Source organism: Salminus brasiliensis, chromosome 9 (genome assembly GCF_030463535.1).
Source record: "Salminus brasiliensis chromosome 9, fSalBra1.hap2, whole genome shotgun sequence".
Lineage (NCBI taxonomy): Eukaryota > Metazoa > Chordata > Actinopteri > Characiformes > Bryconidae > Salminus > Salminus brasiliensis.
In genome coordinates this window covers 9936768-9958984 of record NC_132886.1, presented here as the reverse complement: position 1 = coordinate 9958984, position 22217 = coordinate 9936768, and the positions used below count along the sequence as shown (strand labels likewise).

The 22217-nt window shown below is 42.3% G+C and overlaps 1 protein-coding gene across 2 annotated transcripts in view; it reads right to left on the bottom strand.

The window, feature by feature from the left end:
* LOC140562004 (phosphofurin acidic cluster sorting protein 1-like) overlaps nucleotides 1–22217 on the bottom strand; it is a 64350-nt gene that overhangs the window by 3397 nt on the left and 38736 nt on the right. Inside the window, exons 2-23 of one of the 2 annotated variants that reach the window (XM_072687349.1) lie at nucleotides 20571–20658; nucleotides 19904–19993; nucleotides 19241–19366; nucleotides 18086–18230; nucleotides 17757–17848; nucleotides 17226–17303; nucleotides 15149–15208; nucleotides 12642–12802; nucleotides 9995–10088; nucleotides 7789–7872; nucleotides 6866–6987; nucleotides 6607–6739; nucleotides 5655–5759; nucleotides 5073–5179; nucleotides 4533–4687; nucleotides 4121–4231; nucleotides 2803–2905; nucleotides 1631–1673; nucleotides 1500–1542; nucleotides 1276–1414; nucleotides 601–839; nucleotides 242–361 (exon numbers count right to left, since the gene is read on the bottom strand). In XM_072687349.1, coding sequence (XP_072543450.1) covers nucleotides 242–361; nucleotides 601–839; nucleotides 1276–1414; nucleotides 1500–1542; nucleotides 1631–1673; nucleotides 2803–2905; nucleotides 4121–4231; nucleotides 4533–4687; nucleotides 5073–5179; nucleotides 5655–5759; nucleotides 6607–6739; nucleotides 6866–6987; nucleotides 7789–7872; nucleotides 9995–10088; nucleotides 12642–12802; nucleotides 15149–15208; nucleotides 17226–17303; nucleotides 17757–17848; nucleotides 18086–18230; nucleotides 19241–19366; nucleotides 19904–19993; nucleotides 20571–20658 — 2438 coding nt within the window. The remainder of the gene's footprint in view (nucleotides 1–241; nucleotides 362–600; nucleotides 840–1275; nucleotides 1415–1499; nucleotides 1543–1630; nucleotides 1674–2802; nucleotides 2906–4120; nucleotides 4232–4532; nucleotides 4688–5072; nucleotides 5180–5654; nucleotides 5760–6606; nucleotides 6740–6865; nucleotides 6988–7788; nucleotides 7873–9994; nucleotides 10089–12641; nucleotides 12803–15148; nucleotides 15209–17225; nucleotides 17304–17756; nucleotides 17849–18085; nucleotides 18231–19240; nucleotides 19367–19903; nucleotides 19994–20570; nucleotides 20659–22217) is intronic. The other variant, XM_072687350.1, reaches the window with a different exon arrangement.

The window sequence follows — 22217 nt, the reverse complement described above, 5'->3', positions numbered from 1 at the left end:
AGAAATAAAGAGAATGAAAATAAGCCTGAAAGTGGGAGAAGGAATGAGATGAATGAGTCAATAGTAAACTTCATCAGAGGATCAGCTCCCGGAGCAGACTGTACTCTTCAGCACCCACAGTCCAGAAGTACAGTTATTTTTTCCACACTGATAGGACTGAATGATATATGACCTTGATATTGATTTATTGTCTTTCGGTGCCACTTTGAGACCCTCATATCTGAGCGCTGTGCTGCATTACCTTTCAGGATGGTCTGCTGCTGCTTGGCTGAACAGATGAGTCTGCTGATGCCCTCAATCACCTGACTCTTAGAATCCACCTCCTTCTCTTTGGGCTTCTTCCCCAGGAAGATGGTTGGAACTGCAGAAAACAGAAGAGAGAGCTGAACTACTAACGTACAATAGATGTCAAAAGACTGGACTGACTACTTATGGACATTTACATGCAATGTATGATTCATGTCTACAGATGAATACGTAGAATTCAGATGAATACGTCCACTTCCTCAGGCTTATTATTATTATTATTATTATTATTTGTAACTACATGTAATAAAAACAATGTTTTTATTTATTTTTGTCATTGTTTTTATTCCTCACCTTTCTTGTTCTTCTCTTTGGTGACCACAGTCATGGACATGGTGTTGACGGGTGCGTGCGGCTCGTTAGCACCCCCTCCTGGCAGGCGGCTGACCTGCAGTGACCTGAAGGTGCTCTTCAGTGTGTTTTTACAGCCTGTATCCCTCCGCTCGCCCTCGCGCCGCTTCTCCGCCAGAGATGCCAGCCAGTAATCAACCTGCAGGCCGATTGCGTCCACACCGTGAGACATGCTGGGGCTTCTGAATCAGACAGAGAAACAGGGACAGATGAGAGGACAGATGGGTTAGACAGCAGAGCAACAGCATTTTTAGTACTGCCATTTAACCCACCCGTTCATAGCTCTCCCTAGCACTAGCAATGCTCCTGATATTGTAAGAGTTAGGGTGAAGACTTGACAAATGTCTACTTCAATACATGTAAAGGCAGCCACCACCTCTTTTTGAACTGCTGCTAATTTGGCATTGCCCACCAGCTCCGCCAGTGATTTCAAAGTGGCATGGCTCGAGATTCTAACTCGTGGCGTCTGGGCCCTAGAGGGAGGGCATTAGACCTCTATCTCACTCGGCACCCCAGAGACAAATTCCTTTAACAAAGACTAATGTCCAATTATGGGGCAAAAAGTCACCACGCCCCATCAAGTCACCATGATGTCTGGAGCTTACTCAATCAACTCACCCTTGTACTGCTAAAACTGCACCCATAGAGGGAGAGGAAGGCGGCGTGGCTGTCTCTTTAAGACTGCCAGGTGATCCGTGAGAGGGCGGAGACGTCGAGGGGACGGCCAAACTCACAGGCACACCCTCTTCACCATCACCTGAAGTGCACAACATTACGGTTATATGGTGTCCTTTACACATTCATAAAACAACAGCAAGTAAAGCAATCGGGGGAACACTCACCTGCAGAAGACTGACCCGGCTCAATCAACCCCACCTTCACCACCTGCGAAACGTTTCAAGGTAAATTACAAGCTCTAAATCAGTGCTGAATCATTATATTACATCACAAGACCAATCTAAAAGCCACTCACGCCAATGAAAGGGATAAACTTCTGATAGGAGTCTTCATCTCGCCTGCCACAGAGAGGTCAGAAAATATCACCGTCATAAAACTGCTTTTACAGACTGAGAATCACAGTTTATCATTATAGGTTATCTGATGGCCTATAAAGCTGATCGACCATCCATTTGCTGTAGTTAGTGATGAAATATCTGTAGTAGAGCACTACGGTTCAAAAGTTTGGAATCATGGATCAAAGGTCTGGAATCTGTGTTTTCCATTAAATAAAAAAAGTGTGTGTAATATTTTTCTTTAGAAATTAGTCCCTCATGCCTTCAGGGGTTTTAGATAATTAGCAGAAGACTAGGTCCCCTTGTATGTAAGCCCACACTTCAGTTACTGTCCTAATTAATCTCTTTTCCACATATTTATTCCATTTTACTACTGAGTTTGGACCTTAATCACACAACCTTATTGTATTTATTGTATTGTCTTTGTATTTATTGTCTATGCAGCTTGTCTCGATTTGTCTATTCTTCTTCTTGTACTATTGTATCTCGTACCTTTTCAGCACCGGAGACTTAGCCTAAGAGTGTTTGGTTGTACTGTACAAGCTTGAATTAGTATAATGATAATAAAGCTGTGATGGGCCCCAAAATAGAACCCTGTGGGACTCCACAAGATATGCTAAACCAAATGGTTACCAAATAACTCACAATAATCTCTACATTATAATTACTAAATAATAACCCTAGGGTTTAAAAGATGAACTTTAAGGTAAATTCTGTAGCTTTTCATTCTTTTTCCCAATATACACTGTACAGTTGTTTGTGAAACGTAACCTATATGTCCAAAAGTATAAGGTCACCAATAATACACAGGTGTTCAAGGCCTACACACTTTTTCTTCTTTCTTTTCTTTTTTTTTTTTTTTTTTTTTACACCTTCATAGAAAAGCATTGCCAATAGAATGAGACACTATGGGGCAGGCACATCTGAGCCCAAGGTCACCATGCCCAATGCTAAGCTTGGGGGGTACAAAGCCCCCCAGCACTGGGCTGTGGAGTAATGGAAGTTGATTCTCTGAAGTGACATGTACGGCCATGTACACCTAGCTCTCTCTCTCTCTGTAGATCTGCGTTTGTATTAGAGGTTCAGTAAAGCCTCAGTAAGGTTAGAGGAGGATAGGTGATGGGCCACTCACGTCCTGTGTTTACAGGTCAGCATGGCTTCAGCTATGGGGAGCTGGTGGGTGAGTGTGGCTCCACCGATGTACTGAGCTATACGGCCAGCCACGTCCAACACATCTAGAGAGAGAGAGAGAGAGAGAGAGAGAGAGAGAGAGAGAGAGAGAGAGAGAGAGAGAGAGAGAGAGAGAGAGAGAGAGAGAGAGAGAGAGAGAGAGAGAGAGAGAGAGAGAGAGAGAGAGAGAGAGGGTGAGGTTAAACTCAGTAGCTCCTCAGTCATCCAGTCAAAGGTGGACTGGAAAAGAGCAGAGTAGTATTTCACAAAGCAGAATCTCTCTGTTAGCCACATTATTAACAGCTCTGGTCTACTATACGAGCATACCCACCCCCTTTAATGCTTGTCAATCATAACTGTTGACCTATTCATTTTTATTCATATTCAAGAAGACGATCCTCATAAATTCCTTAAATAATTCATTCTCTGAAGCATGGTAGACCTGCATAGTTAACAGCACTCCATCTACAACAATATCCCATGAAAGCATCCCTGCTCTAATAGACAGTTTTTAAGCTGTACTCTGCTTAAGCTCTAAGTATATTGCACTGTGAATGCAAGGGATATGAACATTCCCATTGTTTCTGGATCCTCCCTATTCTACTTAATATGAAAAAATATCTAAAAGTAAATTTTTATTGATTTGCTAAATGTAACAGAACAAAACATTTTGCAATGAAATGTTTTGTAGATTTTATATTTTTCCATGATGCTTTTGTTTTTCCCCAATATGTTGTTTTCTCCAAATATGTTTTTGTTTTTATTTTTTCCAAATGTTTTTATGATCATGTTCCCAGTATGTTTTAATGTTTTCCATTATTTTTATGTATTTTAATGTTTTTATTATTTTTGTGATTTTAATTTTGTTACGGTTTTTAAATGTAACTCTCATATGTCATTTATTTTTCATATATATTTTATGTTTTTCCCCAACTTTTCATGTTTTTATTTTTTTTCAATTTATTTTTGTGTTTATTATTTTTTTTCCCCCAATATATTTATCTAATGAACTGTGTAACTGTGTTCTCTGTCGAGGATGTGAAAAACATTAGAAAAGAAAACATTATATCTGGCCAGGGCTGTGACTGCAGCAATGGTAATACAGTACGTGCATTTATCCCATCATGTGCAGCCCGATTCCCAAACCCTGGTCTCACCAACTGTCTCTTCACATTAATGAAGTGTATGCAGTGAGAAACGTTTGTGTACAGTTTGTGTGTGTATACACTATTATTACCTATTGTGTCAGTGTGTGTGTGTGTGTGTGTGTGTGTGTGTACCTGACTGTGGCGGTTCAGATCGGCTGAACAGTTCCCTCCATGCTCCATCCAGGAAGGCCGAACTGTATCGGTTGTCAAGGGCACCCAGGTGCTTAGCAACAGGGTGGGAACCTGGACAAGACAGAGGAAGAGGAGTTAAAAATAGCTAAAATAATAAAGAAAAACAAATCACGGCCAAAACCCCAATGTCCAGCTGTTGAGTAATCTCGGTCACACATGCTTATGTGGTTTCTGACACTGCATGACACTCCACTACCGATACAAATGGACAACATTACCTTACACAGCCTGGATTTCTATCTAAGGCCTGTATTTTCTCTATAATGTTAATCATGTCTGTACAAAGTTCAGTCTCAGATTACTCGACTCATAAACCCAATCGAAACTTCCCCTGTGGGTGGTGTCTGCTTACCCAAAGGAACTATGAGGAAGCGCATGTGGTTGAGCCAGTCAGACGTTTTATTAGCAAGCTGACTGACGAAGAACTGCAGGATAGCGCCAAGATAACTCTGAGCTCCAACCACTGCAACCTTCACCGGCCGCGGCATGGACGAGTTACAATTACAGCTACATGGAAAGAGAGAGTGAGAGAGATTGGTGTGTAGTGTGTAAATGAGCTTCTCACAAATCCATTTTCATTTTTATTGTGTGCTGTGAAATCCCCTGAAATCACACACATGGCCCAGAAGAGCTCCTGAGAGGGTTTGGAAAAATGAAAGGTTTATTTAAGAGATGTAAACATCGCTCCCTCACATCACAGAGGTCTATTAGCGTGTTTTCAACATGTACCATAAACTGGGCTGCATTCACAATACAATCACATACTAGCACTCTGTCCGTATGCACTTAAATATGGAGGACAGGAGTATTCCAGGACCAGGACTGGGAAGCACTGAGGTGGGTAAATAAGTAAAAGGTGAAGGAATGTTGAGTCTGAAGGAGAGAAACTTACAACTTCTGTATGCGAGTAAGAACAGCCGAGAGCACAGCCTGAATCTCTGCTCCTGAACACGTGCACACCACTGGGTGCTTCTGGACCTGCAACTGCTCCACTACATACTACACACACACACACACACACACACACACACACACACACACACACACACACACACAGGTTTTAAAGCATAGGTCATAAATAACATTAGTCCTTTTAATATAGTAAAAATAAATAAATACATAAGTAAATTAAATATATAGTATTAGTTCAACTGTTTCTACTGGTCTATTCATCATGAAATTTTGCCGTAACTGTAAAATAAAAATAATAGTAAAAACACACACACACACACACACACACACACAAAAACATATATACACACACATATATATTATAGCTGACTTCAAGCAACTTGATCCCTTCAGGAACATTGGCACTCCTTTTCTATGCTACTGTGGTCAATACCACTATTCTATATTAAATGCATTCTACAGAATTACACACACATACACACACACACACACACACACACACACACACACACACACACACACACATACACACATACACACACATACACATACACACACATACCTGGCCTTGCCAGTCGGTGCCATTGACAAGAATGACACTCTCAGGTAGTGCAGCATCAGACAACAAAATCTGATTCAACTGGTCATACACAGCCTTCCTGAGAACCTACACACACACACACACACGCGCGCGAAAGGTTGGGTTCAGATGAGTCAGCCAAACATTAATTATTCAGACTGAATCTGTGGAACAAGATGAAACAGCACATTAACATTCTTTATTTAGCCCTGCTCCCACTGAGAGAGAGAGAGAGAGAGAGAGAGAGAGAGAGAGAGAGAGAGAGAGAGAGAGAGAGAAAAAATGGGGAATATGACTCTAGTCTGGACTCTACAGAAGGCTAGCTTTATTGCTAATGACGGGCGATTGTGTACGTGCACTAGACTACCGTTCAAACCTTTAATACTTTCAGCCGAACCAAAATAGCAGCTGTGAAAGGTGCTACGAACCCTAGTCCGGACCAAAGGTCCAAAATGTGGACCAACTGAATGGTTTTTTTGAATGGTTCACACTTTCGAACCGATTACAGGAAGTTTAAGCAGAGGCTATCATCACACATTAGCAGATAGCAGAAGAAAACAACAGCAGAAGAAAAAGACCCGGTATTCTACTAAAATCCAACCCCTCTTCACATGCAGGTGCATCACGCAGCAGCCAGGGCTCAACAGACTGCGATTCCTGTATCTACTGTAACCCTTATTAATGAACAGTAATGAAAGGAATATGAGGTTGGTGTGCTCATCCTGCTTCAGGACGTGTGTGCACTCACTGTCACACAAAGACTACACAAAATAATTTTAAATTCATTTAATTATTTAAATAATTAATAAAAAAAAATAGAATCATGTCAGAAATAACCAGAATGACCGATTATAGATTATGAATTATGGCAAAAAGTAAGATACAAGGTTTCTGCATGACAGTAAAACCTAACTCTGTGTGTGTGTGTGTTTACCTGTGTACTGTGTCCGAGCTCAGGTGACCTCTCGCTGTCCGAGCTGTTTGTTCTTTCACTCAGTGGTTTAGAGAGCTGGCGCTCCTTCATTGGTGTACTGCGCTTCTGCCGGGGTGTGTGAGCCCCATCCAACCTAAACACACAGAGCAGATCCACGCTTTTCTACCCAATTATGAACTGATAAACAGTGTACATATCATGATGTGAAGTCTGCTGAAAGTGTTTGCATGTGTATGTGTGTGTGTGTGTGTGTTCAGACCTGGGAGAGGGCATGGACTGGCCTTCGCTCTTGCTGCTTTTCAGGGGAGTGCGAGGTTTTTCAGCCACGGATACAGTGATGGCAGGACCAACCTCTGCAAACAGTTCCTGATCATTCATCTCCTACACACACACACACACACACACACACACACACACACACACACACACACACACACACACACACACACACAGTTAAGTTAATAGCTTGAAACAGAATTAGTGTTTATATATGTTGAGACAGACCACAGACAAGACTCAGGAGCTAAAAATGACACACACACAAAAACAAAGCAGTGTAAAGTAACTGAATAATCACTGTAGTAGCAAGGTACACTATATGTCCAAATGTTTATGGACACCCCTTCTAATGAACGCATTTAGCTACTTTAAGCTGCACCTATTGCTGACACTGATGTGCAAACACACACACAGCTTGTCCAGTCCCTGTAGAGAAGCACTACCAATAGAATAGGACTTTCTAAAGCAGATGCACATGAACCAATGCCTAATGCCAGGCGTGGGCTACAGGGGTGTAAAGCCCCCCCAGAATTGAGCTGTGGTTGACTGATGGTTGGTGCTCCATCCAATAATAGGGATGAAGTGGAATGGTGATCATCCAACAGCCTGACCCCACTAATGTTGTAACTCTTGTCGCTAAATGCAATCAAACTCTCACAGCAATGCTCCTCCAAAATCTAGCAGAAAGCCTTCTTCCATGGACAGTAGAGACAGTTACTCTAGCAGGATCAACTCTTTTGTAGTATCCTTGTTTCCACAAGACACAAGAACGAATGAGTGTCCCAATACTTTTGTCCATATAGTGTAATATTTAATTGCCTAAACTATTTCTTCTTAAATAGTCCTCAGACAAAACTAACATCAGGACACATCTGGAGAAAAGCATTGCTGTCCACATCTCACCAGTGTATCTGCCTCAGTCTGTGCCTCCTCCAGGTTGCGGCTGCGGGAGTGTTTCATTTTATCAGAGGGAGGCTGCTCCCCCTGCTGGAGAAACAAGAGAGCTGTGGTCAACACTCAGAGCATGAACACGCACACCTCACATTCGTTACCCAATTATGATCACAGGGTGTCAAATCTCCTCCAATCAGGTACTCCGAACTAAGACAGGAATCTGAACCTAGATATCATGATCATATCATCCCCAACAGTAACACTAAGAGAGACTCTGCTGGCTACCAGCCTGTAGGGTATTGACTACTGGCAGGGTTTGGGCTAAGTGTATTATAACGGTGTCCAGTACTTCACTCTGGGATGTTAGCAGATTAAACATGAAGGGTCATTTTTCCAGGCACTGGACTGATTTTCACTGCTTGTGGGAATGAGCAGGAATGAAGGTGCCCATGCTTTAATTTCCACAGCAAGTGTTGCCTGGCTGGAGCAGCTTTAGGAGAACAGGCCAAAATCCTGTCCAAGCTAATGAGAAATCTGAGCAACAAGAGTCACTACATAGGTGAGCAGTGGATTAGCAAGAACCTGTCGATACGATACGCATCGTGATACAGGACGTTACGGTTCGTTATACAACAGGTTGTTCCGTCCATGCAAGCTGATTGGTTGAGAAGTGTTCTGATAAATTGCTTTTTGAATTTTGCCATTTTCCTCTCTCGTTTGGTACTGCCAGCTTGAGAGACCCTCCCATTCGTCGCCCCCCTAGCACTATCCACACTCCCAACACTAGGAGGGTAAGGACCTCTCCTCCAAAACATGCAAAGCCAGCCACCATTTCTTTCCTTTCAAACTACTGCTAACGTGGCATTGCCAGGCACACAACACGCTCGGACACCAACATCACTTAAGAGTGATGAGGGGAGAGAACACTGAGAGAACACAGCCAATTGTGCTCTCTCAGACTCTGGCTGCTGATGGCAAAGCGGCACGGCTCGGGATTTGAACTTGTGACTCATAACTCAGTTTATTTATTTATTGCTTTACTTATTTTCTGAACTGTTGAATAAAAACAATACAACACTCAAGATCGTGCGTTATCGTTAAAATAACAGCATGGCTGACATTCAGCTTGTGTTTGTTTCATTACAGCCGTGCTGGTATTATTTCATAATAACACACGACCTTAAGTGTTCTATTGCTTTAATATATTGTGATATGTTGCGATACAAGACTATACACAGCTCCGGAAGAAATGAAGAGACCACCCTACATTACCAGTTTCTCTGGTCTTACTATTTATAGGCAATGTGTTTAGGGAAATGAACATTTGCGTTGTATTTCATAAATCATGGAAAACATTTCCCGTAAATTCCAAATAATAAATATTACTAATTAAAGCATGTATTTGCAGAAATGACAACTACTCAAAATCAACTGCTCCAATAATGCAAAGAAATGATTATAATAATTATAATGCAAAGAAATGATTATTGAAATGTAAACAGCACAGTACTAATATCTGAATTTTGGCCATCAACGTTATTTCACCATGTGATTTCTGAATGCTCTCAATCACAGCTCTCATGTCTTGGCAGGCTCTTCACTAGTCTTTCACATTGCTGTTGGGACTTTATGCCATTCATAGTCTGCAAATTCAGCTAGCTCAGCTCTGTTTGATGAAATGCCTGGAATAAAATGTCTGCCCTTCACGTAGAGATGCACATTTAAGAAAAACAATTAAGTGGTCTCTTATTTCCTTCCAGAAAGAACAACTCATGAAAGAACAACTGCCAGATTCACATTATGCCAAAAAGTTAAAAGCGGCTAAAAAGGAGATACAATATTTTTGCGTGGCAGCTCTCTCAGCTTTAGTCAGATGTGACTTTGCGAACTTTGTTATTTAATCTCCTCAAATCCTTCCACCTAGAATTACCACGCTCTTCTTCTCCTCCTCCATCCTTTTATCACCACCTCATCCTTCCATCCGCTCATTCCTTATTCCTTATTCATAATTCACTAATCCTCCCGTTCTCTCATACAGATAACACAGACTTTCTCTCCCACTCTCCCACTCTCTCACTCTCTCACTCTCTCACTCTCTCTCTCTCTCACTCTCTCTCTCTCTCACTCTCTCTCTCTCTCTCTCTCTCTCTCTCTCTCTCTCTCCCCCTCCCCCTCCCTCCCCCTCTCTCCCCCTCTCTCCCCCTCTCTCACTCACCGGGCTGAAAGGGTCTCTGGTCAAGCTTCCTTTGCTGTTCAGGCTGCCGATCTCCGTCTGAGAGCTGGACTGAGACATCCCCTCGAAGAACGGCCTATTAGGGGCGCACACACACACGCACACACACACACACGAAAAATCAAACATGCACATTTTCACTCCTTGTCCAAATGTAGCAGATCAGCCAGGACCACAAATGTGCAGCTGCTTTTAGCTGTGTGAAGTACTTTGTACAGTGTGAGGAAGCACATAAGCAGGTTTATTAGAGATTACTCCACTACACAACAAGTTCACAGTTTGAGGTAAATGTGTGATAATTGGGCCCTGCAGTTCTCACAGTGCTAACTGATGGCATTTTTTTTTACATTTACTGGGCCCATATCCCACATTTGTGAAGGAATTCAGTAAGAATGTATTCTACCGGGCCAGTTTCCTCTCCTAAACCTTTAAAATACATCAACTGATTTTGTTACTGCACCTTTAAAATGAACACATGCAAATCACCTTTGTTCTGATTGGCTGATGGATGTATTGTGCCTATTGTATGATGTATTGTGCCTCATTTAAACAGCAGACCAAGTTAATCCTTAAAACTTAAAGCAGCACTATGCAAAAACTGGTATTTCTTCCTCTTGGGCTCCCCCTACAGTTGGGAAGTGTAAAGGACATGCGTTATACATGCATTTGTTGACAAGCTGAGAAATATAGAACAGTCATCTGAAGTGAAAGAGGCATGTGGACTGAGGTGGTTGAATGATACTGCAGGATTTTACAGCGTTGTCCTGTATGATTCACCAAAGTAGCATCGTGCAGTTAGCAGCGTGCAGTTAGCTTGGGGTGGCAACAACAGAGGTGCTAATCTCTCTATTACAAATCAATGGAGCATCAAAATGAGTTTGAAGCTGCTTTTTAGGGTACAAAGTCTACATTTAAAGCTTTAGTGTGAATGGGCAAGGCTGAGGTGGGTTTACACCAATCAGCCATAACATTAACACCACCTGCCTGATGTGGAGTAGGTCAAACTTGTGCTCCCACAACAGATCTGACCATTCGAAGACATAGGCACCACAAGACCTCTGAAGATGCCCTGTGGTATCTGGCACAGAGCTGTTAGTCCTGTAGGTTGTGAGGTGGGCCCCCCATGGATCACATCAATGAGTCTTAGGTGCTCATGACTCTGTGGTCAGTTCACAGATGGTCCTTTCTTGGATTCATTTTGGTAGGTACTGACCACTGCATACCAGGACCACCCCACAATACCTGCCTGATGTTTTGGAGATGTTTTGATCCAGTCGTCTAGGATCACAATTTGGTTCCTGTCAAAGTGGCTCATGCCTTATGTGAGTTTTTGAGACATAACAATAATTAATCCAAAATAGGCTGCTCTTGCTGCTTGGTTTCCACATATGGACCGAATGGACTAAGGAGTGGACAGTGTATTTTAAAAAATGGACCAATGTTTACATATTAGGGATCTTATATTAAAAAAGGAATGAAAATACTGGCCTGACTGGACCTTTTAAGAGCTGTAACAACGCTCCACAGCCAAACACAGCAGCAGCTTCAGACACGGCCCACTGCAAGTGTCTGTTTTCATATGAAGTGTTTGGGCTGACTGGCTGTGTGCTCAGGATTAGAGAATGCTGGATAATGTTGTGTTTACATGTCTGAACAACATCCACAGTGTAAAATTAAGCAGGACGGTTTAGTTTAGGCTGGACTTCATTCAGGCTGATTACACTGATTTAAACAGACAGAGTTATTCACTGATTATAGTGATTTGGTTAATGATGGCGTGTGTGCTAAGGATATTATACTCACAGTTACCACCAGGGGGCACACTACACTCTACTCTACTCTACACTCTGTTTGTCTGTGTCTGGATGTGTGTGTGTGTGTGTGTGTGTGTGTGTGTTTCTAAATGATTGTCTCTGTATGACCTGATATGTATTTGTACCTGCACTCTTACAAATAAAGGTGCTATAAAGGGTTTCTTGAGCAAAGCCATAGAAAACACACATTTGATTCCATCAAGAACCCAGATGCTTAGGAAAAGAGATTTCCTTGTGAAGCAGTTCTTCTGTGGCACGGCCTAAGGGTCTAGTGGTTTTTAGTAGCCCTTTTTGAGTGTATTTCTCTAAATGATCCATTGGGTTGCAGCTTTGTGCTCTTATTCTATCACATTACAAAAGAAAAGTCCTCACAATTACATCCACTAAGCCAGCTTATATTGTTTACAAACCTCAAACCTAATGCATATCTCATTCAGTTAATCAATATAAGCATGCAGGCTACAATAAAAGCATGCAGGAGAATCACCAGGACCAAAGCTTATGAAGAATTGGATATTGATTATATTACTGCAGAGGGCATTTATTTACTTATATTTATTTATATACTAACATCTTGCCAGTATCCTGCAACCTTCCACTAAAATATAATAAATGCCATACACACACACACATATATATATATATATATATACACACACACACACACACACACACACACACACACACATACATACAAATTGTATTCTCATATATGATGTACACTACTGTTTGCACTAGCACACACATTAATGCAAACTGCTTGTCCCTATCTAACCTGTATGCTGGTGTATGCTGAGTGTGTAGAGTATATGTACCTGAGTTTTGGCTTTGGCGTGCTCAGGATACTGTCCGTCTCCTCCATCTCCGGACCACTGTCACTGGGATTATACATCTCCAGACTGTCATACAGCTCGTCCAGATCCTCCTCCACCTCCTGAATCTGCTCCCGAGACACATGCTCCAAACCAAAACCAACCTACACACACACACACACACACACACACACACACACACACACACACACACACACACACACACACACACACACACACACACACACACACACACAGTCAACACGTACTTCTCTGCTCCTTATCAGACTGATCCCTTCTCAGTCTCAGAAGCAAAAGATGGAAAGTAGAATTTCTGGTGTTTTCCTTTCACTGCTCTTTCAGCTTTTATTAATTTCTATGTCATATTTTTTTTTATTTGCACTGTTTCTATTACACACTCTGAGGCACGTCCAGATGTATTTAAAGTATGATGGGGCTGTAAGATTGGTTAGAATAAGGTTAGATACGCTTCCTGTGTATGAAGGAAATTTGCTTTGGGCACAATACCATAGCAGTCATACAAAGACCAATACACTTACAGCAGTAAAGTGCACGCAGGCTATTCAGCTCAAATTCAGTACCAACATAAACTCTAATCAGTGCATTTTCCTTTCCTTATAACCACCCACTACTTTCTGATTGAAACAGTTTACGGACACTGGAATATGTTCCTATTTATATTGGTTAGCTCTACAGGCTAGGGTTTGAAAACTGGCTTTCCTTCAGTTTCACAGAAACTTTCCTAGGAAAAAGAGGAAAAAAAAAAACCTAAACAAAAAAACTGAAAGAATTTTACTTCTTTTACCTGCAAAAATTAAGATTTAAACCATTTCAAACAATGTAGACGTCACTGCCCACATACTTCTATACAGCCTTGCCGCTGGGGCGGATGTAAAGCAATGCACCCACTATAGGGCAGTTTAGAGTCAAACGTTTCTGACAATAAACAAACAAAGAAAGCAACTGTGGAGGATAATGTCATGATAAATGTTCTTACTACAAAAATGTATGTTTGAAAAAATTTCATATGTTTCATATGAGTTTCATATGGCACAAACACAGATGAATGAACGCAGTATTTAAGGTTGAGCATGTATAAGTTTTAAGAGATTTTTAAACGCAACCCCCCAAAAACCCCACTTATTAATTTCTTTAAGATTTTCACCCACTGTCACTTTTATTCTGCATTTTACAGCTTATCATAAAGGACACACTTTTAAATTTCCATTATTGAGTTAAATCCTTAAAATAGAGCAAAACTAAGACTTTTATATAATATATAATACACAATAAATCCTCCTTGGAAAATATGAGACCTGTGGCGTGACACTGGAAAGCCATCATTTTCACTGACACTAACAGTACTAGTACTAACAATCTTTAATCTTTTTAAATCCCACATTAGTTCTAGTAATTCAGCTATTCAATTAAGTTGACCTTCTGAAGTCTCATAATGTCATACATTATTAAAAACATCAATCATTCTCAGAAACGTTCTTAGAATAAAAGTTAAGAATAAAATGATAAAAATGTTAAGGGGAAAAAAGCACATCTAAGATTCCTTAAGTACACTCTGAGGGTATTATTATGGGCAATAATTTTCACTGACAGTTTTATAAGCCCATAAATCAGTCCTTCAACTGTAAAATCAGTAACACTATCAGTTACATGACCAAACCAGGAGGAGATGCACAGTAAATGATGCTATATATATCATTATTTATATCATTATAATCACGATTATTATAATTATTACTGGTTGTCTGACTCAATTCACAGAGCTGAAATGATCAGACTATTAAAATGAGCATGATATTTCAGAGAATGACTGGAAGTGGAAAAGAGCACAGAAGGGAATCCAGCAGAGTGCTTTAGTGCTCCAGCACCCTGTACTGAACCCAGGGCCGACCCAAGCCTTTACGGGGCCCTAATTTTAATTTGGGGTCCCCCCAAACCACCACCTCAGCACCAGAGCTTCATCATTCCAATACGCTGAAGCACCCGGGCCTTTATCCACCACCCAAGTGGCGCATATCTGCATTTGCCCAACAGCAGGAATAGATTAACGTAGTATTGGTGTGTCAGCTGTGAAAATAAATTACTATAAAATCGCCTACCTGTGTAAAATCATTTCATTTTTATTATTAGTGTTACTTTTAAAATATATAGAAATATATATTTTATAATTTATATATTAATAGATTTATATATATATAGATTTTTATCATGATATCTTTGTGCTCTTGAGGGCACCCTGGTAGCATTGGGGCCCTAAGCAGCCTCGCTATTCAAGTATGCCTTGGGCCGGTTCTGACCGAACTCACCTGAACCTTCCAGATAATTGCGTCTCTCTGTGTAGGGTGTGGTTGAGCAGGAACGCCACTGAACAACACTGAACTGACTGAGCCAGGGCTGAGGCTCTGTGTAGCTTTAACTGAGCAACACTGATACAGCAGGATAGAATGACCACCGAGAGGAAGAGAAGTTACCTCATCCGAAACTTTAAACCTCCTCAGCAGCGCCACAAACTTCTGCTTGATGTTGGGTTGCTGCGGAGAGAGAACAGAGACGGTGTGTTTGGATTAAAGGACAGATAAATTTCAGGCCTCTGAGGGAATGGATTGCTTATGTTAGACTTGCTTATGTGGTTTCCGACACCGTGAGCCAAACTGTTATCTGTACAAACAAACTGCAAAGTGCAGACAAGACTATACAAGATTACTGTGAGCATTTCTGTAGTTCTACAACAGCAGAAAACAGGTTTACTGTTTACTCGAGGTCACTTACTAAACTGACGGGCTGACCTTGCAGAAATGCAGAAAGGCTTATTACACACTAAGGTGTATTACTCAGTAACTACAGGGGCTTCTGTACAAACTGGTGGGGCTATTGTCTGATAATAAACGTTTGTAATACAGGGTTCATAAACTTTAACCAATTTCAAATTCAAGGACTTTCCATGACTTTTCAAGTACCAAAAAACTCATGCCTTCTGTGAGGAAGCTGAAGCCCAATACCGTCCAAAAGGACAATGATCCCAAGGATACCTCAAAGTCCACCAAGGCTTCCAGGACTTCTGCAGATGCTAGAGTGGCCGTCACAGTTGTCTGACTTGAACCCTATAAAAAATCTTTGGGGAATTTGAAGAAGGTGGATGCAGCAACAGACCCAAGACTATTAGTGAACTGGAGGCCACTGCTCATGAGGAATGGGCTAAGATTCCTCAGAAACGCTGTTGTCTAACTTGCTGTGCATCATATCTGCAGCAGGTCGTAACAGCAAACGGGTACCATTTATTTGAGAATTCAGACGTTGGAGCTGGGAATGCTGTCATGCTGTACACCATATTCAAAACGGGAGTTTACTACTGCTGGTTTAACAGCCCTTTATGGTGAATCTAGCCAAAATACGTCTCACAGCAGGAGAAGTACTGAAGACGTTTGTTATGAAGAGGCTGAATCATTTTGAGTACAACTGTACTGTACATTAGTATTACAGTTCTGGTGCAAACGCAATCAGGCACATCTTAGTTGACTGACTACATTTTGGGGTAAAGGGGTACAATATGGAAATCTCATTTATTAGCAAACTGAAACAAAGCAATTTCATTGGCTGCTTAGGGGCTTTTAACTAGAGATGGCACCGACCTGATACTGACCATCAAATCCTACCCTATTTAACCAAATTTAGTCTGAAGTAACCCAGCCACTGCTGTAGAGCTTCAGAATGTAAAGCTGGTCATGTGATTTCAGTGAGGAAGGATCAGCAGTGTTTGAGCAGTTTGTGCATTAGCATATAAACAAGAACTAGCGGCCTTCAGGAACAGATCAGCCCAGAGAAACTAGCATCACGCTCGCTCCACTCTAAAGACCTAAAGACACATTCATGGACCCTGCTGAGTTTTGCTGCTGCTCAATGTACCTTTACTGTGTGTGTGTGTGTGTGTGTGTCACTGCCTTAATGCTAAATGGAGCTTGTGTACCGTTCATATCCATTAGAAGTGCTAAAGCACATCGTAAGGAGTGATGAATTGTCCTGACAGTTTGAGTGATAATGATAGATGTTCTTGTGTCTGTGTGTGTCTGTGTGTGTGTCTGTGTGTGTTATCCAACCTTTAAGTGTAAAACACTGCTTGTATGATCATTTGGACCATTCACCATCATCTTCGGTTTATTTAAGCAGTGAGGGCAGACGAAATTTACTAATTCTACGGCTTTGTGTATTATGTATGTGTGTATTGTGTGTGTGTGTGTGTGTGTCTCAACAGAAGTCTGTCTGACTAGGTTATTAATGGATTTCCTGGGAAGAGGCCTTAGTGGAACTGTCATTACTGATCCAAACAACAGTGTCTCACAGACAGAAAGACACACACACACACACACACACACACACACACACACACACACACACACACAGACAGACACCAGACACACAAAAATCATAACACAGTGTCCTTGTCCAAAAATATCACCCCTCAACTAATCCCTGCAACAATTTCCTTTGTGTGTGTATGTGTGTATGTGTGTGAGTGTGTGTGAGTGTGAGTGTGAGACAGACAGTACTTACCCTGGTGATGGCTGCACTGGATGCGAGTTTGCGTCGAGGTTTCTTCTTCCTCACCTCATCCTCTTCATCATACAGATACTGTGACATGAAAAGAGATGTTCACACACACACACACACACACACACACACACACACACACACACACACATTATAGACTCATTATTATAAACCCATATGCGCTGATTACATACAGGTCACTGCTTACAAGGTTATGCTTGACAGGCACACACACACACACACACACACACACACACACACACACACACATACACACATACACACACATACACACACATACATACACATACATACACACACACACACAGTTTGATAATCTCTACACGTTTCTCTCTTCCCTCCCTTTTCCTTTTCCTCTATCTGTTTCCTCCTGTTCTCTCTTATCACCATCCTGACAGCTTCAATCTCTCTTTACTCTGCTCTGCCACACACACGCGCACACACACACACGCACACCCGCACACGCACACCCGCACACACACACGCGCACACACACACGCGCACACTCTCTACCTGTCCATGAACTGGGTCATCGCTCCCCTCCTGTTCTGATGAGAAGCTCTCCTCCTCCTCTTCAGAGTCGTTATCTATGTCTGGAGAGCGATCTGAAGACATGAAGGAAACCAAGAAAGACAAAATCAAGACAGACATTCAGAAAGAAGCTCAGCAAGACAGAAGGTCAAAAGGTACATCCAGAAATAAAAAACACATATAAAGAAACAAAGAAAAAGAAAAAACTAAAAAAAAATAAGATTAAGAAAATAGAAAAAAATACAGGCAGAAAGAATTCCACTTATTTCCACCTCTATTACTACCCATCTCTCCATTTCTCCCACCCTCACCGTTCATCTTGGCTTTAGGCCCCTCGTGGTCGATCGGCTGGCTTGAGAGAGAATACACTCGCACCTCGGCCACCGGCAACGAGGCATCCTTCAGCTGACTATGTAACCCCAACACCTGAGCACCTTCTGTAGGGTGCTGCATCACCTAGAGAGCGAGAGAGAGAGAGAGAGAGAGAGAGAGAGAGCATGGGAAGGAGAGATTTACTCAGTCATACAAAAATAAAAATAAAAAACAGTAGTGAAATTCAGGGTTTTCATTCAGTCCCATTGCCACAAGTGTATCAAATCCAGCCCATAGCCATGCAGTCTACCTTTCCACACATCAGTGAATGAACGGGAGGTTCTAAAGAGCTCACTGAACTCCAGTGTGGTTCTGTATGTAATAACTAGTCAGCTGGTGAAATTCCCTCCCTCCTAGATCTTCCTCCATCAGCTGTGAGTGGTATTATTGAACAGTGGAGGAGTTTAGGAGGAACCACAGAGAGCAGCTCAGCTATGAAGTGTCAGACCAGGTGCCGAGCTCAGAGCATAGTGCAGAAAAGTCCCCAATGCTCTGCTGACTTAATAACTGCAGAGCTCCAGACCTGCTGCTGTTAGAGCTGCAAAGCTTCTGTAGGTGTCCCAAAACTTTTGTTCATATAGTATATGTAATCCCTCAGCTAAATAAACCCTGGTTTATCACACCTGGTCTTCTTTATGCATCCTGAGCATCAGGACAGGACTGAGAAATATGGACGTATCAATGTCTGACCTTCTTCCAAACAATGTCCACATCCCATGAACAGCAGCCCCCCCCCTCCTGCACACCCCTTTTCCCATGAAAATCAAACGAGTGTGGTCTCTTTCTGATGGTAGGTGCTGTACTGTATCATCAACTGTGCCAAGAGCTACCTGTAGATCCTGTGAAGACATTTAGGGCTGTCGGAGAGACTCCTTTACGTGTCTTGTGTTCTGCTCTTGAGCTGAACTTAGCTAGTACGGCCTGACCTGGCCATGTTAATCAGGGTGATCGTGAACAAGCTACAAACGGGTTTACTGTGTGTCAGCTTTGATTAAAAACACCACGGTGCTGGAGAACATGGTCCACCTTTGTGTTGAATCTCTGCAAGCCATTAGTATCACTGCAGGACCTTCAGAAAGAGGGTTGTTACCCACCTCTGCCATGTTGATGAGGCCCAGGGCCAGGGTCTTGTAGCCCAGGATGGTTCTGTTTTTATAGCGCTTCCTCCTCTGCAGCATGATCTGGAGCTTGTTAGCATCGCGCTTCAGGAAGTGAGGGTACTGCCAAGAACAGTGCAAGAGAGAGAGAGAAAGAGAGAGAGAGAGAGAGAGAGAGAGAGAGAGAGAGAGAGAGGGAGAGGGAGAGGGAGAGGGAGAGAGAGAGAGAGAGAGAGAGAGAGAGAGAGAGGCGCGTCAGCACACTTCAAACAGGCGGTTTAATGCAAAACGAACGGATTTACACTGCAAATGAGACGAGCGCTAATACTGAAGAGCAGAAGCAGCAGTGAGAATATGCGACCTTATTTTACACGAGTCCCTCCTGAGCATTAGGACACCCTCTAATGTAACGGGTCATTAAAAAAGTCTGACTTTAATACGTTAATCCGTAATCCAATAATTCTTCTTCAAAACAAGACCAGACGTTTTCCAGGGGATATTAATGTTTACTGGCCGCAGCAAATATGCCCTGCACTGCTGCACTCATATAAAGGCCTCTGTATGAACCAGAGCTCAGCCATTAAAGCCATTGTAAAGTTATTCATGTGTTATAACTGTCTTATTACATTGCAATGCATATGTAATAAGGCATTTAGTTACCTGTAAGGAAAAAGTAAGCTGCAGGTCAGTCTCAGTGAGTCCAGCTGAAGACAACAAGATCTCATTGGAGCGCAGAATCCGCTTTGAGCCCTGAGGGAAAAAATGGAGAGACAGAGAGTGAGATACAGATAGAGAGAGACAAAGAGAGAGAGAGAGAGAGAGAGAGAGAGAGAGAGAGAGAGAGAGAGAGAGCGCAAGAGAGACAGAAATACAGAGACGGAGACAGAGAATAAGAGAGAGCAAGAAAAGCAAAACAGAGAGCAAGAGACAAAACCAGAGAGAGAGAGAGAGAGAGAGAGAGAGAGAGAGAGAGAGAGAGAGAGAGAGAGAGACACACAGACGGAGAGAGAGAGAGAGCGAGAGCAGATGGTGAATATTTTTGCAACTTTCACACTCCTGATAGCAGCTCCTCAGCAAGGGCTCCATTATTAACACTTCATTCAGAGCGGATGGAGGGAGGAGAAGAGGAGGTGGAAAACAGGGAGAGCGAGCGAGCGAGAGCGCGCAAGAGAGAAAGACTGAAAGAGGGCCGAGGTGCTGTAACAGACATGAGCAGTCTTTATTGATCTGGTCATTGTATCTGGACCGTTTCATTGATCTATAGGAGACCCCTGACACCCCTGAGTCGAGCTGAAGAAATGAAGGATCAGAAGGGAGTCATGCGTACCTGCAGTTTGACTGCGATGACCACGGAGGTCAGATCTTTGTCCAGCTCCTTCAGCATGACCAGCTTCTTCAGAGTCAGGTTAAAGAGCCTGTTAAACAGAGAGAGGCAGATGAACATCAGATATTTTAGGCTAACTTTGATTAAACAGCTATTAAAACTACAAAGTGTTTGCCAAATTGTGGTTCCCACTTCCAGGCAGTTTGCTAGGCTGTTGCTATGTAGTCACTAGGGTGAACCTCCACTTGCTTGGTGGTTGATATGGTGTTCTCATGTAGTTGTACTGGTAATCCAGGTAGTTTCAGTGGCATTGCTAACTGGTTGCTATGGTGTTGCTATGTAGTTGCATTGGTTTAACAGGTGAAACTCAGGTTGCTTGGAGGTTGACATGGTGTTCTTATGTAGTGGTTTTGGTAATCCGGGTAGTTTCAGTTGTGTTGCTAGCTGACTGCTATGGTGTTGCTAAGTGGCAAGTATTGCATCGCTAAGTGGTTGTTATGGTGTTTCTGGGTGACTGCCAGTTACTATGGTATCCCATGTAGTTCCTGTGGTATCAACTTGTGGTTGGAGGGGGGTAAAATAGGGTATTTGTATTATTATATAATACAAATATATAATATTATTATAAGAAGTGTGCGCCCACACACGCCCACACACGCCCACACACACACACAATTCATTCCTATGGAGAGATGCATAAAACCACAACATTGCTGCATAACCATTTTTTTAATCTTTGAGTTCTGCACTGTTCATTTTTGCAGTACCGCTGATCAGTTTTTTGGCAGATAGTAAATATTAAAAGCGCAGAAATTCTGTAGTTATCTCAACTTGACGTTTGGAACACCCTGAGCTGAATATCACCCTTGTTTGAACATGCAAATCAAAGTTTGCTGAACAAATAAATCTTCTTAGGAGGGACTACCAATGCAGAGGTCAGGCTGGGGGATGCAGAAGCAGCAGCTGAGGGTATAGAAGTATGTGGACTGAGGTGGTAGAGCAGGTAGTGGATTTTACACTAATCTGATTCGGGTTGCGCAGCGCTACTCGGCTCTGGTAAAAGCTCTCGTTCAGCTCCCCCAGAATTCTACAGTGCATTAGCAGCGATCCGGCCCAAAGTGGCAACGACAGAGACACTATTCTCCTTTTTACAGTCAGTGGAGCATCGCCATGACTCAGAAGCTGCTATTTTAAGATAGAGCCTGACTTTAACCGTAACTCACAAAGACATTAAAGCGTTTACAGTCCGAAAACCTGGATAATCAGTTTCTTCATCGCCTCCACTTTAACACACACTCTCTACCTGCACAGTACCACTGCTCTGGGCCCAGCAGGAGTACTGAAACACGGTGTGCTGTTTGTGTGCCTGTGCCTGTGTGTGTGTGTCTGTGTGTGTGTATGATAGAGAGAGAGAGAGAGAGAGAGAGAGAGAGAGAGAGGCTTTTTGGACAGAAAGAGAAGGTCACCATGCTGAATTATTAAAAGTCTGGCAAGGCTGGGAGATAGCTCCTGAAATAGTGCTGTTCAATCAGAGCAGAGGGGCAGCAACACTGATCAATTACAATTACTGACACACATACACACACACACACACACACACACACACACACAATACAAGTGTGTATTGTCATTATTACTATCAGTTCACAT